Here is a 16,930-nt window from a genome sequence, read left to right on the forward strand (position 1 = left end):
AAACTAGGAAACAATCTTTATCTCATAATCAGGGGTGAACATAAGCTGCTAAGTGTACATCGTTTCAGTGACTGATTAACATCGCCCATTCTGATTGATAGTAACTAATTGTTGGTAACATGATGTCCAGTATGTGTGGGTTCTCTGTAAGGTTTTTCTGTAGTATGTGCCAATAAAATTAACCCGAGGCTGTTAAAGAGTTTGTTTTAATTTATTTCTACCTTTAAGAAAGCATATATATTAAGTAAACAATACAGCTCTTACAGAGGGTTGAGAATATTATCCTGTTAAAAGGTTGATAAGTTAAATAACCAGGGATGTGTCATAGAACATTTTGGTGACCAGACGTCCCCGATTTCCAGGGACAGTCCCTGTTTTGGATGACCTGTCCCCTAAAAAAGGTGTCCCCAGAAATGTCCCCGTTTATCATGATGGAGTAAAAAGGTTGCACGCAGCAAGAGGTATTTACCCCATCCTGCAGCTGTCCCGGCGTATTAGAAGAGCTGAGCCAAGTGTGCCCCACCCCTTCAGCGTTGCATATCAGCCAAAACTAGACCCCCCACCCCACCCCACCACCCCAACCCATTTAACAAAATAAGAGATGTCCCTGGTTTTCATTACCACTTTATAGAGCATGTGATATCAAAGGTTCCTGACTAGCTGTCCATATTTGTTGTGGATCTCATAATAATGATCCCATAACCTAAATAATGTGTTTATAGCTTTGGGTCATTTTAAAAAAATATGTACCAACCTTTGACATGTTATATTCTTGAGAGGCTTGACTTGGAGTAATCTCCAAAAAATTTAAAACTTGACTTGGATTTCAGGTGTAAGACTTGAGACTTGACTTGGACTTGGCCCTCCGAGACTTGAGACTTATCTTGAATTTTCCCCTCAAATACTTGACTTGGAGTTGGAAGATATTAAATGTGAACATCTCTGTCCTGCTGTAAATTTTTCCCCAGAGGGAATGAGAAGAGGGGTTCTTTAATGGCAGGAAAAGACTCTGATTCTTTTTCTCTAAAAATAGAACCACCTCCCAAACCCACCGTTCCCCAGGTACTGTCGCAGGCTTCCTGGTGACATTTAAGAGGCGGGCCTTAATCCTAATCATGACTGTAAACAACAAAATGAAGACACACCAGCTGAAGGCTTTGACAACTGATCACACTCTCCAGAGGTGAAAATATGACTAACATGTCAGTTTCCATCTCTGCACTTGCCACAGCAGTCAGAACTACACTAAATGCAGGGGAGGCTGAAACCTTTGCCTTTTGCTTGTCTTTTGTCTTGTCATACTATCTCACTGTGTCAAACTAGGCATAAAACTCAATACGAGTGTTCCCTAAAACATTAAAGGAGCATTCTGCAACTTTAAGTGTTTTTTTTCTTTCTTTCTCATACATGCCCTTACAATTGCCCAGGGTGTAAAAGGAGGTATTCTCTATTTACCACAGTTGCCTCTACAGGCTGTATTAGTCAGTTCATGAGCGAGTGATTCGGCTCATATTCTCTGGGTGTGAACGCTCTCGTTCACACCCAGTTCTTTGTTGAGTCTCCGCCGCCATCGACACATCGGGGAGAGAACACTAACTAAGCTAACTTTAATATCTATAGCTTTCTTACCTCAGAAGACATTACACCTCTAAACAAAAGACCTGTGCAGTCGCAGCGGCAGATGCTTTTCCTCTTCTTCCACACATGTGCCCAACACTGGTGTCATTTCAACTTGTCACCAGAGGGGGCAGACGTCAGCCAAAAATCCTGGAACTTGCGCTATGCCCCTTTAAAGAAACGTAATTGAACAAAAAGAAATGTATTTTTTTCATGTATATTTTGCATTTCAACTCTTCTTTTAGTCACTCAGACCACTGTACTCAGATTGAACATGCATGGAAGAGGGAATATTTCCCTTTCCTTTTCCTGGCTTCCACTTTTATCAGAGGAAATATCAGCTCTGTGGTCTCAAGTGGCATACTTGACCCTGGGATTTGTTCAGCGGTTTTTTGTCACGATGATGGGTACCTTAAGCGAAGACTTCACTTTTCTGTGTTTTTATCTTAAAATAAAAGATATGTAATGAAGGATAAATCTAGTGAGGGTGGAACAGGTAAGCCTGGCAGGACGAGCCGTGGCTGTTCTAACTCATGTTACCCTGCGGAAATACTTACTAGAGAACCAGCAGCTATCACCAGGGACCAGAGCAGTGATTTAGATATTTTCCTTACTTTTTTTTTTTTTTTTTTTTTTGGGGGGGGGGGGGGTCTTTGTAGGAGCCAGTCAATGCACATCAGACCTCCCTGTTGTGACAGCCATTAGCACTGGCCTCCCTGTGGTTAGGTGACATGAATTGTGAAATTGTGCTATTCTGATTTGCAGTTATAATATGAACACCTCCTCCGTAAATGTCTGGAAAAGTATGAAAAGTTGATTTATATTTATTGTGCAGGTCCAGATTGGTGTGGAAATATAAACATGAAACAGGAATATATTTGTGTTCCTGAGTTTTATTCCCTCACATCTATTCTAAATATAGAGTTCATCCATCCATCCATCCCTCCCTTCAATCCATCCATGTAATTACACATTGTGTATATGTCCTTCCATCTATCCGTCCTATATTCTGTGGTTTTCGCCACCATTTGTATTTAAAGCCAGACCTGAAATAAACTATTTTGATATGTGTATTTATACAATTTTACAGTGTGTTAAACAAATGAAGTGGAACTCTCACCATGAAGAATATGGGAAAACCCTAAAAATGTAAATGTGTTGAGTATTCTCATAGTCAGTATGTTCAGGCATACCACAGGAAAACAGGTGCAGAAAGAATTGCTTTTTGCCATCCATCCTTGCTGGTACCAGGGGAATATATATATTTTTTGTATGACTATGGATTTAAGATGAATCTGACAGGTGAGTGACCAGGCTGTCTCATATGGATCCTAGTGAAGCAGCATCTCCACCAGATGGTTGACATCAAGAGAGGATTGACTTTAATGAGCATTAACTTCAGCAGCTGCTATTTATTTCTGACTTGTAACAGAAGTTGTTCACCAGAAGTCAGGGGGTGAGTACCATGCGTCCCTTCTGCATCCATCCTGCACTTTCTCCTGCACTCGAACTAAAGGGGAATATAGGACATGCAAAATGTGCCTCTCCAGCCTGACAGTCTGCCTTGTGCCCTCTGGGAGACAGACGGAAAACAAAATCTGAATTCAGAATAATTTCTGTTCTATGGAGATAGGAATGCAAACAGCATGACGTGACGGTTGTCACTCACAGAGTCTACAAGGAAAAGAGGGAACAGAAACGTTTGAGGAATGAACGTTTTTCCTGCTTATAGGTGCCGTTTAAGGTTGTGCTATGAATGTTACGACTGTAGGGTCAGTTTTGGGTTTTACATCCCCGTGTATCTGTTTTTTTTTTTCTTCTTCTTCTTTTTGTTAATAGTGGTGTAGCGTCCGATGGGGCCGTGGACTTGAGCTCGGTTTTTCTTTTTTTTTCTTTTTTTTTTTTTTTTGTTCTCCCTTTTGCATTGCCAACTCCAGCTGTCACACTGAGGGACAATAGGCAAGAGGAGGGGGGTGTGCTTGCTGAATGGAAAAAAATAAACTGGAAAGCACTCCCTCCTCCCCATGACTCGTCATCTGCATTTGACAGGACTCCCGTTCTCCTCTCATCACCGCCCCTTTTCTTTTGCTTTCTCCCTTTCTGTCCCTGCACTCTCCATAATCCCCCTCTCTCTCTCTCTCTTTCTCTCTCTCTCTCTCAATCTCACTCTTTCTCTCTCCGTTAAGTGCAGCTGTTGCTCAGCATTGGGTGACCCCCCCACACACACACACACACACACACACACACACTTTTTTCTAACCTGGTTGCTAATTAGGATAGCCGTTTAGCATGTTTTATCCTCAAAACTTGTTAAAGTTGCAATTTTCCACCCCTTCCTTGTTTTTAGCTACACAGATCTAATGGGAGCGACAGGGGAAACCTCTAATTTATGCACTTGTGGAGTAAATCTGCTACCAACACTACATGGCAACCTGACCCACCATGCAACTTCTACCAACCCTGACAGGACACGATAACAAGCAAAACAACAAAGTCATTGCATTTTAGGAAGTGAAATCAAGAGTTGTTAAAATGTTCCTTTTTTTAAGGATATAAATGTACAGATATCTCCCTGCTGGCGACTGTGTGCCGCAAATGGGATCATTAAAAGGTCTAGAGGCCTAAGGTAGTAGCCGCAGGAAATAGATGAATTCTGATATTTTGAATTTATGTAAAAATGAAAGTAATCTGTGCTTGCATTGTTGGTCTTAAAATAACAAGGGTCAATTTAAAAGTAAGCTTTACTCTTAAGGGACTAACTGCATTTATAATGAATTGGAATCAGTTCATCAGCTGAACGGATATTAAAAGGACAATCCAGCAACTGAACTTAGCAGTTTTTGATGAACGCTTTTGGTATTTAAAATTAAAAATCAAAAAACCGGATAAGCCTTCTTAGAATCCCATTTGCTACAAACGTTTACCTATGAAACATTTTTGATTAAAATCCTTTCATAGAGGAATGTGTTCCATTCTTTTCCAAGTTTACTCTTCATATGAGCATCACAATAACAAAAACATGTAGCTAACAAAGTAAGAGAGTTGGACCCTTGCATGAGAGCTCGAAGTGGAAGATAGAAAGCTTTCATCTGATTGGCCGGTTTGCTTGGTCTCTGTCCAGTAAGTTTGAGGCACAAACATTTTGCCAGGATTTGCACTCGTAGCATCAGATGCACATTTTTACTGAAGTGATGTTCACCACCTATATCACAAATACAAACCTTCAGGTGTGTGAACCTTAATTTATCGTGCATTTCATAGCTCAGAGTTGCAAAGCTCGACCTGTTTACATGACAGCCGTTTCCAAGCTCTGACGGGACCAGTTGGAGAAATATCTCACTCTTCCCCTTTTTGTAGAACAACTCTGACACTGAATGGCAACCAGACCCACCGCACCATTTGCGTAAACCACCAGGGCAAAACATAAACAATATGAAGAAAAGTGTTTGCCACTTAGGCCTGAAGGAGACAACAGGAAAAATATCTGAAGTCCCCTCTTTTGGAGGGCAAAACCGGCACCAGAACTTCACAGAAACCGAGCTAGTAACAGGGTCCAGGAGGGAAACCCAGACTTCTCTCCCCCCAGCAACCCTTGTATTCATTCTGGGGGATCTCAAGCCATACCCATGATAGAATAGATATATAGTTCCTCCAACAAATTCAGGGTCTACCCTGGGGAGTCCTTCCAGTGGGACGTGGGAAGAGAGGCGTCCACGAGGCATCCTGAGGAGATTCCCCAAACTGACCTCTTTCTATGCAGAAGAAGAGTGGATCTTTACGATATACATTGCGTGGCAACCTGGCCCACCGTAGACTTTGCCTAAGCTGTCAGGACACAGCACAAATATATATATATATAAAAAAAGCAACAAACAAAAGGCAACAAATTTCCACTGAGTTTTATCTCCAAAGCTTGTTAAACTTGCAATTCCCCCATTCTTCGTCTTCTTCTTCTTCTTTAGCCTCACAGATCTGAAAAGACTTAGCCAATTACACACGATTTACATTATGGACCAAGCATTTGCTTTTTTTTTTTTTTTTCCTTCCTCAAAAAGCACCTAATCTCTAGTGTAGCATTCATATAGTTTACAACTACTGTACTGTGTGGCAGCCCCTTATTATGGCGCTCACTTCGGCTTTGAATGCAAAAAAAAAAAAAAAAAAAAAAAAATTCCCACTTTGAAGTAAAAGAGAACTGCCTCATTCCCAATCCCTGGGAGAGAGAGAGAGAGAAGAGAGAGAGAGAGAGAGAGAAGAGAGGGAGGAAGAACAGGGGAGAAGGAGAGCCTGAGAAAACAGCAATTCACACAGCAAACACAGAGACCCCTGGTAGCTCAACAAATGAGCGACTAGCCCCTGCGTCCATTCATATCGGCCCTTTCGGCCCGCAAGCCTATTAGCCAGCCATCGCTCCTTGAACATTCACTGTCGACAACATGTGGAGGCATCGCTATAGCAACCGGTGGATATGACATGTGCAATGGACGGGGACTCCTGAGCTGCTGAATATAAGGAGGGGCTCAGCCTTAACTAAATGATGGCAGGAAGAGAGAGAAAAAAAAAACACCTCTAACCCCGCCACCTCCCCGTCTCTTTTCATTGGCACGAAGGAGCTGAAAGGACTCACAAGTGGGGCTTCTGCACATTCTTGCAAAGCTCGGAAAATCAGACGGGCATATCCCACATTCTTCTCCCCTTTTTCTCATTCTCTCCGTCCCTTTTTTTCTTCTTCTTCTTCTTCTTCTGCTTCAACTGTACGTGTTGAAGTGAAGCCGCGCTCTTTTGAGGGGTGGGGTGGGGTGGGGGAGACGCACGCACGATGGGACCCTCTGGCAGGGGGAAGGTTTTGGTGAAGCGGACCAAGCTGGGACGCGCACAAACGCTCGTCGGAGCTGCGGGGAGCGTCAGCGTCTCCCGGCGCTCTCTGGAAGTACGGAGGCGCGGCGTGGACCCGCTCACCGTGCGCAGCGGCGGCGGCGGCGGCGGCGGCGACAGCGGCGGCATGGATCTGGGTAATTATCTGTCCGAAAAACACCGCCTGATCATCTCCTGTTTGACAATCCTGATGCGTAAAAGGCACGCTTAGATGGCTGATTTTCTGATTTATTTTCCTTTTTTTTATTGTTGTTGCGAGATTTAGATTTCTGTTGGAGTCCAGTTCGCATGGTGCTAGAAAAGCTTACATTTCCAGGAAAATAGGATGAGTTCTGAGCGCGCTGGTGTGCTTTGGGCACATCTGGAAAGAAAGTTTCTGCAGGTTCAGCCTCATTAGCGCCCAGCAGCAGCAGCTTCAGAAAGTTTGCAAATGAGGAAAAAAAAAAAAAAAAAAAAACAGTGATGTAATTTATTTAATAATTTCCCCTGTATGTATAAAATCATTTTATGCTTCACGTTTGCATGGATTGCGTCTTTAACGCTTATTTATTCAAATTTAGGTAATAATATATTTCTCAGCAAAATTACTCCAACGAGCACCAACGTTTTCCCCAATTTTATTTTCAACATTTGTGCAACTTTTTCGGAGCATTCCTAAAATGATGAGACTAAATTTTTGCGCTCAATATGTTTTATGAAAACCTATAATCTCTGCTGTAGAGAAAGCCGATTCCTCATTTTAATAATGTGGAATAATTAATCTGGAAAGGCAGCTGCAGTTGGGAAATCAGCATGATTTTAAGGGTTATTGTGACCCGTCTCTGCCTGACCTTCCTCTTTATCATTTGAATAATCCAGAGCACCGAAATCCATCTGCCCCCTTGTCTCCATCTCAGATTGGCTCATTCTCCACAGGGGCAACTTCAATAGAGGGAAGCAGAGGGAGAGGGTTCCTATTCAAATAGGGAACTTTTTTTTTTTTTTTTTTTTTTTTTTTGGATGTTAGATATGTCAGACAAAGATGCTGTAGTTAAATCAATTAGATTACATTTTTTTGGTGTTCTATTAATATACTTTAAAAAGAAAAAAATATTACCAAAGAATAAAGTCACAATTCAGTGATTTGAAGGGAAAAAATTGTTAATCGATTATATTTATTAGAAAAATAAATCACTGTTGATTTATTGTTTGTTTGTTTTTTCTGTGGAACACTTTTATTTAAATGCATTTATTTGTTAAATAATATATTTATGCATACAAGTAAGCCAACTAAATAAATAAATTGATTCATTCATTGAAAAGGATGAACAGGCCCACAATGGTAAATTCTAGCCTCACCTTTTCTCCTCATTTTCTCCTCTTTTTTTTTTACAATCTTTTCATCCTCTTTTTTTTTATCCCCTTTCTGTCTCTGCCTCCAGTTTTCTACCAGCACGATCATTGCCTTCAAACTGTCTTTCATGCTCCCGTTGAATTTCAAGACAGTTTGCTCTCACAGTGCAGAGGCTTTTAAGTCGTTTCAAGGTGAATATTTTTCAAGAGTAGCCAAAGATAAGAGGTAGCACCTGTAATGGGGACGACTCTAAAAGAAGAAAAAAAAAAAAAAAAAAAAAAGAAACAATTCAGCTTCCAGAGGTCTTGGAACTCAGTTTTTAAGCACTCTAATTATACCTGACGTGGTGCTAGATATCGTTACATTTTACATAAGATATAGTTTTACTTTTTATAGTGTGATCCTGTCAGTATTTGCACTCAGGATGAAAAAAAAAAACAGTTTGTGTTCATCTGCTCCCTGAGACAGATAATCCTTTGGATGGAGGCCATTTCTCTTCTCTGCAATCAGGCCTCTTCGAACCTCGCTCTCTGTTGTTCTCCAGCCTCTTAAACCCTGATTGAAACTACATGCCGGAACCACTGCTTTTGCAATCAAAAGCGAACGCTGTCAGGCCCAACACAACACCTCGAACAGAGCGGGCATGCTAAACCCCAGTGGCAATTATCAGCCACAAGGTCAAACCGGATTGTTACTGGTTGGGGAAAAAGTGACTTGAATTTTTTTTTTTTTTTTTATGGCAATAACAAGTTGGAGCAATCCTTCAGCATGCCTATCAGACTCCCTTTAGGCTAAATGTCAAAGCTTCTCCGTGTTTTTTTTTTTTTTTTTTTTTTAAGATTCACCGTGGCCCATCAATCTTTCAATATTGCATTCAGACAATTAGGAGCCTGCTGATCTATGTGTGCGCTGTTTATCGATATTGCCCTTTTTGCAGATGTATAGCTGCTGTGCTGGATTACATTAGATTAAAAAAAATGTGTGCAGAGCCGTTTTTTTTTTTTTTTTGAAGAAACCTCCTGTTTTCACGTCAATCGCAGGGACAGTAAGGATGATTTATGGGCAGGAAATTGTTTTGGGAAAAATTGCATCTTCCATGTTTTGAAACCTGACCCGACTTTGCAATCGGGGACGAGTATCTTACTTCTTCACCTTCGGTTTTCGAGCCTTTAATATGGAGTCGGTCCAAGATTGTACCGTGCAAGGATCCATCTTTTCAAAGGCCAAACTGATTTGTGGGTTTCTCAGAGACCTGACTGGCTGATTCTGAATTTGAACGATTTTGACATATTTATACAGATGACTGTGAAACATAAAAGGAATCAGATTCTTGACCTGCTGATCACCAGTCAGAACTAATTAAGGATTCTGATCTGTGCCTGATACATTGGTGCATCTCTAATAGGCCCCTAAGCAGAATTTGATCTGGGATCCCACTTCCAGTTAAGCCTATCGTCCACCAGGCACCACAACAGCAAAAATATCTTGTTTAAATTATCCAAGTTTGTGTTGTGTGGTGCATTTAACAGCTTTCACTAGTAAACCAACAACCAAATTGATTTAATCCCAAAATATTTTTTTTTCACCCTCAACGTACCCTACAATATGTGTTAAATAACTAGCACTAAATAAATTGTGAAGATAAAGTTATTTCTCAGTCTGGTTCAGATGTTCGAGGGAATCGGGAATGAGCAAGCAGTTTAATTGGTTGTGCTAACGAGCAACATTTTCAAATGTGATTCTAAGTCAGACACAAGTAGCAGAAATTATTAATGAACGCTAAACTGCCGCATTTAATAATGAGTCTTGACACTAATATCATACCTAGGATATTTATTTAGTATTTGTAAACACTAAAATAATTTTTATTTTATTTTGTTCTATTTAGTTTAAATAGCACCATATTTTAACAAATGTCATCTTAAAACATAAGCAGGTTCAATGAATGCGCAATTTTGCAGACTCTATGTGTTGCCCTGCGACAGACTGGCGACCTGTTCTATTGATTATGTCAAGCCAGATTGAAACAAAATGTCTTTTAATAAACCTTCAAATTGATATTTGAAAGTAGTTTCAGTATTTGTAAACGTTACTACAAGCTGTTTGCTTTTTTCCTTACACTACACGGGAAGTCTTCAGCGCCCCCTGATGGTCTGGAGGTTGCCAAGTCGCAGTTTAGATATATATCCCCTTGAATTGCTCTAAATAACCTCTGCTTAGTAATGCTTCAAAAAATACTGTTGGCCACTAATGTCATTGTCAATTATGCTAAAAACTCAGGTTTCCTCCTATTATTTAAATGCATCAAACTAAGAATTTCCACAATTGTCCATCTGTAACTCCATCAACCAACACCTTGTACGTTTGTGCAGTTATTTTCTGCATTAATTAAAGATCTGATTTTAAGGGCATATGCTGTGATGTGCAAGTTAAGTTGATCTTCGAATTCCCTAATTTCCTGTAGAATTTAAACCTCCTACCTCTATTTAAAAGAACTGTGCACTTTGAATACACTTCTTGGTTATTTTAAAAGCTTAAAGAATTCTAAACCATTTCAGTAAGGTTCAGATTATTTACACAGTACCAGAAAAAAATAAGCATTTTAATTTGCTTATGGTTTGAGCCAACTCCTTCTCAAGTAAACACTTCTTCCCAATCCTTTTCAAATTTGTAAATTAAAATAACGAAGGGCTATACTGCCGTGTATTGATTCATTTCTGTATATTTGTTAATTTTTACATTTTTATGTTTTTCAGTCCAGTGTACTACCTATATATTGTTACATGCTCAAAATAAACTGAAACTGAATTGAAATTGCTGTTATTAGCTATAGTTGACTAATAAGCCCCTATAGAGGGAATTTATGGTGGCAAGTAAAAATTCATCAATCAATCGACTGTAGAGTTGACTCAGCTAATTTCTTATTAATTTGCTATGGTACATGATAAGTATGCCAGTTAAAATAAAAAAACAACAATATTTCCCTAATTATTCTATGCATTTATAAACAATTAAATAATTTAAATTTAATTTAGTTGTATTTAGTTTAAATAGCACCATTTTTGAACAGATGTGATCTTAAAATCTGCAAAATCGCACAATGAATGTGTGATTTTGCAGATTTAATTGAGTTTCGTCCTATTGATTATGTCAAGCCAGACTGAAATAAAATGCCTCTTATAAAGGCTAACAAGTTGTTTTTCAGCAGTTTTTGAGTTTAAGAAAATAAATGGGGGGCTAATATTGTTAAACCTTTATTATATTTAGTCCATCTGATCTTATTCCGGTCCCTGGCAGAACTTGGAGAAAACAAGTTGGTACCAGTCAGCAAAAGTATGACTTTTTTCTCTCTAGTTACAAAATATGGTCATTAATGGATTCATTATTAAACTATAGGACTAAAAATATCTCATATCGCTGGCAAAAGAGCCTCCTGATTGTATTAGCATGCTGATTTAATAAAAAAAAAGAAAAAAATGATTTTCCATCAACTGCTGGTGGATGCACTTTAGGCTACCTGTGTGTCCCCCCAGCCCTGTTTTGACCAGAGCCTAATCCAGCCAACTCAGGACCAGAGGAGCTAATTAAGCACAAGCTTTTTGCATCCCAGCATCCTGCAGCTGCACGGTGCCAGGCTGGCTCATGCCAGCACTAAATGGGGTTGTAAATATCTGTAGTGGGCCTGAGACAGGAGACAGCACTGGGCAGGGGCTTGGTAATGGTGGCTGACTGAGCCTGAATGCACATAATGAGGCAGCTATAAGGGATGCCTAATGAGGGGGACCAGTCAGATGGTGGCTGTGCATTATTTGAAAGTCAACACAAGCGTCCGTGTGAAAAGCAACGCACTGTTGTCAAGAACTGACCACATCCGTGTAGAGAAAGACAGAGGGCATCATGGTTTTTACTGCTCTGACAGTGTGTTCTTTCTGTTTGTCCTCCAGAGGGGCAGCCTGACCCAGATCCCTGTGGTGAAGGAGACCAGGGTGGAGTCCGGCCAGTTCCTGCTGCTCTCCGTCCTCTGCATGCTCTTCATCCTGGTGGCGCTGGCCGTGTCCGCCACATTCTTCTGCGTCCGCCAGCGCTCACACCTCCAGATGAAGGAGAAGCTGGCAAGCCTGGGGACTGACACCAGCCATGACGCCACCACGGCCTATCAGGTTCGTCCCAGCCCCCTCTCCGTGCTGCCAGCCAATCAGAGGCCAGGAGAACCAGCCTGTTCTCTACCAGTGGTGGAAAACACACAGTGTTCACGCACAGCCAATTATTTAGTTGGTTTATGAGAGTATGTTTGGAAATGTGTGATTAGATCTGCCTTTGAGATCGGCTGAACGGAAATTTAACGTTCTGAGGATAGTTGTATGTCTCCTTCGTATAATTCCTGCTTACCTTTCCTGATGTGAAAGTGCACGTGTGTGAGACCGTGCGCGCGTGCTCGGAAACGTGTCTCCACCCTGACCTATTCCCACTGTTCCTCCAGAGCAGCGGGCAGCCTGCTCCGTATTGATTTTTGCAGGGTTGGGGCTCAGCTGTGCCCAGCGTGCCACTCCGAACACATTTATCCACATGTCGAGTTAACATTTTCAATGTTTTATCAGCCTTCCGCAGGGCCACTCTGAGTTAACACTAACGACCCCAGTTGATTTTTGTTAGAAAGACGAAAAAATGAGCATGAACAGGAGCTTAGCTTTTTGCCTTAGCCTAGGTACGTGGCGAAGCAGGTAGTAATAACATTGCAAATGACTGTTTGCAATGCACTTGGGTTAGTTATAATATTATACCAGGTATCAAAAATGTATGCATTGACTATATATGCAGTACGCAGATACTCACCTGCAGAGTTGTTATAAGTGCGAGACTTCTAATATAATGTCGTCCTACAGATACGAGTATGAAAAAGAATAGAGTTTTAAAAACAGATCCTGTATAGGACCCTTGCTTATGATTTGGCCTGTTTTCCTTCTTATTAGTAGCCAGAAAGGAGAAGGCAGCTTGAACCTGTAATCCTATGACCTGTAGTCTTCTTTGTCTCTCCGCTGGCACCAACTGTATGCTCCTTTTTCTTCTACTGGGGGATAAAAAAAAAAATTGTCAGCTCCAGCAGCAGAGTGCTGGCACTTTTAGAAGAGACGCTGAGAGGTGGGATGAGTTATGAGGTGGACCTGGACGCTGCCCCAAGGCCAGGGCCCTGGGCACCATTTGATGGCTGTAATCATTAAAGGCTGATGGTGGAAAAGCTGATCCAAGACCAGGAGCTTAGGAGGAGGAGGGCTGTGCTCTAAAGGGAAATATCACTGCGATTCATCATGAGATAGCGTTCGCTTTCATGAGGCATTTTCTCTGGCCTGCGCTGTCCTCGTCGTTATTAATTGGGTGTGAAAATTAATTTTGTGGAGAGAAAGTGAGCTGCTTCGCCTCCCCCGCCCCACCCAAAAAAAAAAAAGTCAAACATGGTGGGCTTCCCAGATTATGAATTCAAAATGCAAATATCACATGAGCTCTCAGCTCGAGGAAAGAAGCAAGAGGGTGGGGGAAACAACGCTGGAAGATTGCACACAGTTTTATGATGCTCTGCTACAGGGAGCTAATGTTTGCACCGAGGCATGATGGGAGAGGAGCTGAGTCATTAGGAGAGGTGTGGGGCTTTTAGCAGGAAACATTTGGATATTAATCAAAATAAAGCATTAGATGTGTTAGGCATTAGATAGGCAGCGTTATATGCGGGAAACACATTTTTTAATGGGATCTTGAATTGAAGAGAGGACAGGACAAGCCTCACTGAGTATCAATGCTCATTTGTTTATGCACAAGAAGTCATATTTTTTTGTACCTTTGTGTGTCCATTTGGAACGTCTGTCCTACCCGTCTGACAATAGCACCGGTAAAACTCAACAATCGCCGCTGTGATTTTTAGTTTTGTTCGAGTTTTTGCCCACCGTTGATTAGCAGTGCCTCTCCTCCGGCCTCACCTGTGAATAGGCTGACCAACCTCTGCCGCAACATATTCATATCATATTCACTCTTCTTTTATAGCATGGTTCAGAAAGCTGTAATTTAGTTGTTGTTTTTTTTTTTTCTGTAAACTTTTTCAAAACTTTAGGTTAGCATTATGCAATGAAATGCAAGTCATTTGGAGCACAAAACCTCATGGATTTTGCTATGTATTTATTTTTCTGTTAAATTCAGACATTTTTGAGAAAAGTCTGTCCTCACTATCACGTTCTTAGTGGTGTGTGGAGCCAGATGAAATAAAGCCTTAGATGCTGTGATTTACAATTTGGTGTAAAAATTAAACATAAAGGATAAAATGGAGTAAAATTAACTGTGACTCTTTCCCCCACCCCCAGCTAATAAAAATGCAGCTTTTAAGATTAGAATATTGCATCAGACCAATAAAAAAGCAAAGTTTTTCATGCAGAAAGGGGGACTTAATGAAAAGTATGCTTAATACCGGCTTAAAAGTTATTTTTTTCAAAACATACTTTTAATCTGACAAATGAGCCTCTTAGAAATGCATAATCGAATTTATTGAATATGACTGTATTATATATATATATATATATATATCTATATATATATATATATATATATATATATATATATATATATATAAAATAAAATTAAAAAAACTTTTATGCAATTAGATATGTCATTTCTAAAGGTTAAAATCCCCCAACGTGTCTCTATATTCTGAGGCAATGGCCAACCCCATACACATCTTTGTCCTCAACTGCATAGTCCTGTTTAGATGAATTTCAGAAGCACAGGGAAAGAGAAAGCCTCAATGAGTTCCTTTCCTGCTATTTGATTTATTTTCCCCAGTATCTGTCCTATTCTTGCCAGTGAGAAGTCTAAATAGTAATTTTTAAAGAATTAATGTATTTAGCCCTTTCTGCGGATGGAAATGTCTGATGTAAACACGTTGTTATGGACCCATTCTTAGAAAAATGGGGGAAAGAGAGAGAGTCATTGTTGTGGCATTTAGGTGCAACATTTATTCTTGAAAAGGCGTAGGCTTCCTCAGCCCATGTATTTTTGACATAATTAGTATAATCTTTATAATCCACAGGGATAAGCCATTAATCTACAGACAAGTGAGCAGGGATACAGGATTTTACGAGGTGCATTTATAGAAGTCAGCTCTTCGCATCAAAAGGATAAGCATATAAAATACATCGGCAATTGTTACCCGTATGACAAGGATATAAAATACGTGACAGCTTGCAAGGAGTTAGAGAGGTAGGGGGTGGGGGAAAAAAAAGCATTTTTGATTGTTCAGTCCTTCATCATCACATTCTGTAATCCCCCCAACAGGAGCTATGTCGCCAGCGCATGGCGATCAGGACGTCGGAGCGCATGGAGCGGCCCGAGACCCTGCGTCACTCGCGCCTCAACAGCGTGTCGTCCCAGTTCAGCGACGGCCCAATGGCCAGCCCGTCGACACGCAGCAGCACCTCCTCCTGGTGCGAGGAGCCCGTGCCGTCCAACATGGACATCTCGACGGGTCACATGATACTGGTAAGGCTGAGAACATTTTAGAGAGGATCCGTGAGATAAAGACAGTGTGCAGGATGGAGGCTCTTGTTTGAGGCTGAAATCTGTCAAAATGAAGTTCACGGATGCTACTTCTGGTCAACTTAAACCCAAAGATTCAGTTTACTTCAGTTCGATCTATTTACGTATACATGTCGCCAGTTCGCAACAAATGTCATTTAAAGGCAGGTTAGAAGACAGGTTGGTCCAATTCAAATCCAAATTAAAGGCAAATGTAATCAAACCAATCCTATTCATTCCAACACAATACAATCATTCAGTCACTCACATGCTGTTTAATTTTACTGCAATTACAACACAATACAGTCAGTCTGAACTGATCATATAATGTCAATTGGTAAAAAAATAAAATAAAATTATCCATTAAAGGCAGCCCAGCTGATTTTATCAAGTTATTGACTTTGCATAAACCTGACCTGTAAAGCAAGGCTGTGGTGAAACAGGATGGTAAAATTCCCACAGTTTTGTGGAGCGGATAAATGCATTTCAAAAAATAAGGAATTCATATTTTAGTTTGATAAAAATTCAGCAAAGGACATGTGTGGAAACTGAAAGGAGCAGAGCAAATAAGGGTAAAAAAGAAGTTTCTCCATCGGATATTGGTAAAATATTGCTAAATAAATAAAACAACAACAAAAAAGGTCCAATAACAGGTATAACCTGCATCAGCTAATGTGAGCCAGGTATGGACCAGTTTCCTGTATCAATGTATACCAAGGTATCAAAAGGCTCTGGTTTTGCTGTTATTTCTATGTTTCAGAGAAAGGGATGAATTAAATGGAGTTTTCTCCAGTTATTTAGAAAGTAGACATATTCAGATCTTCCCTTCCCCCACCTGTTGCTGAACACTGCCCATCAGCTGGCTGAAAGAAACCTATTAAACTTTTTCCAGTGTTCACACAAAATTAAAATTAGGGTTAATCTGTAATATTTCCAGTCTTGAAAAAATAAAATAGACATTCAGGGTGAGGAAACTAAATTTGTGCCACCCTTCGGTCATGTTAGAGTAACCCTGTTTAACAACTACAATTTGCAGGCTATAGAAGAGAGATGTCTTTGAAGCAACCGAATGTCTGTGAAGCCACAGACAACAGGCTGCTTGAGCAGATAGCCTGACTAATCAACTGACCACCTAATCTCAACCTGTTGTGTCACTCGATAAAGAGCAAAACAGCAAAAAGATATAAAAAATCAAAGCAATGAACACGCAAAGCAACACTAGCATTATGTTGCAATGTTTTTCTAAATCATATTGATACATATTACATGACATTAGTCTGATGATTATTGTTTTATGTTGATATAGCAGAAATAGGAATAATATTTTCTTTTCTGTTTTAAATAAAAGAAACCACATCACTTATACGTTTTTCCTTTAAGTAAATATTGTTGTATGTTGTAAAGACCGTGGTATTTTTATCTGAGGTCATTGCATCACGAGAGCCTAGACCTAATAGTGATAAGTTATTTAAAAGAAGTCCAAATTAAATAAAAATTGTGACCGGATATTGTTTTAGTTTTACATATTTGGAGGACCGTGCTTATCTCATT

At 40.2% G+C, this 16,930-nt stretch overlaps 1 protein-coding gene across 1 annotated transcript in view; it reads left to right on the forward strand.

Annotated features, from left to right (window-relative positions):
- The window catches only part of ptprn2 (protein tyrosine phosphatase receptor type N2), a 212,557-nt gene that overhangs the window by 159,973 nt on the left and 35,654 nt on the right, over positions 1–16,930 (forward strand). The window contains exons 12-13 of the mRNA XM_036125606.1: positions 11,770–11,985; positions 15,140–15,343. Coding sequence (XP_035981499.1) covers positions 11,770–11,985; positions 15,140–15,343 — 420 coding nt within the window. The remainder of the gene's footprint in view (positions 1–11,769; positions 11,986–15,139; positions 15,344–16,930) is intronic.

Source organism: Fundulus heteroclitus, chromosome 21 (genome assembly GCF_011125445.2).
Source record: "Fundulus heteroclitus isolate FHET01 chromosome 21, MU-UCD_Fhet_4.1, whole genome shotgun sequence".
Classification (NCBI taxonomy): domain Eukaryota; kingdom Metazoa; phylum Chordata; class Actinopteri; order Cyprinodontiformes; family Fundulidae; genus Fundulus; species Fundulus heteroclitus.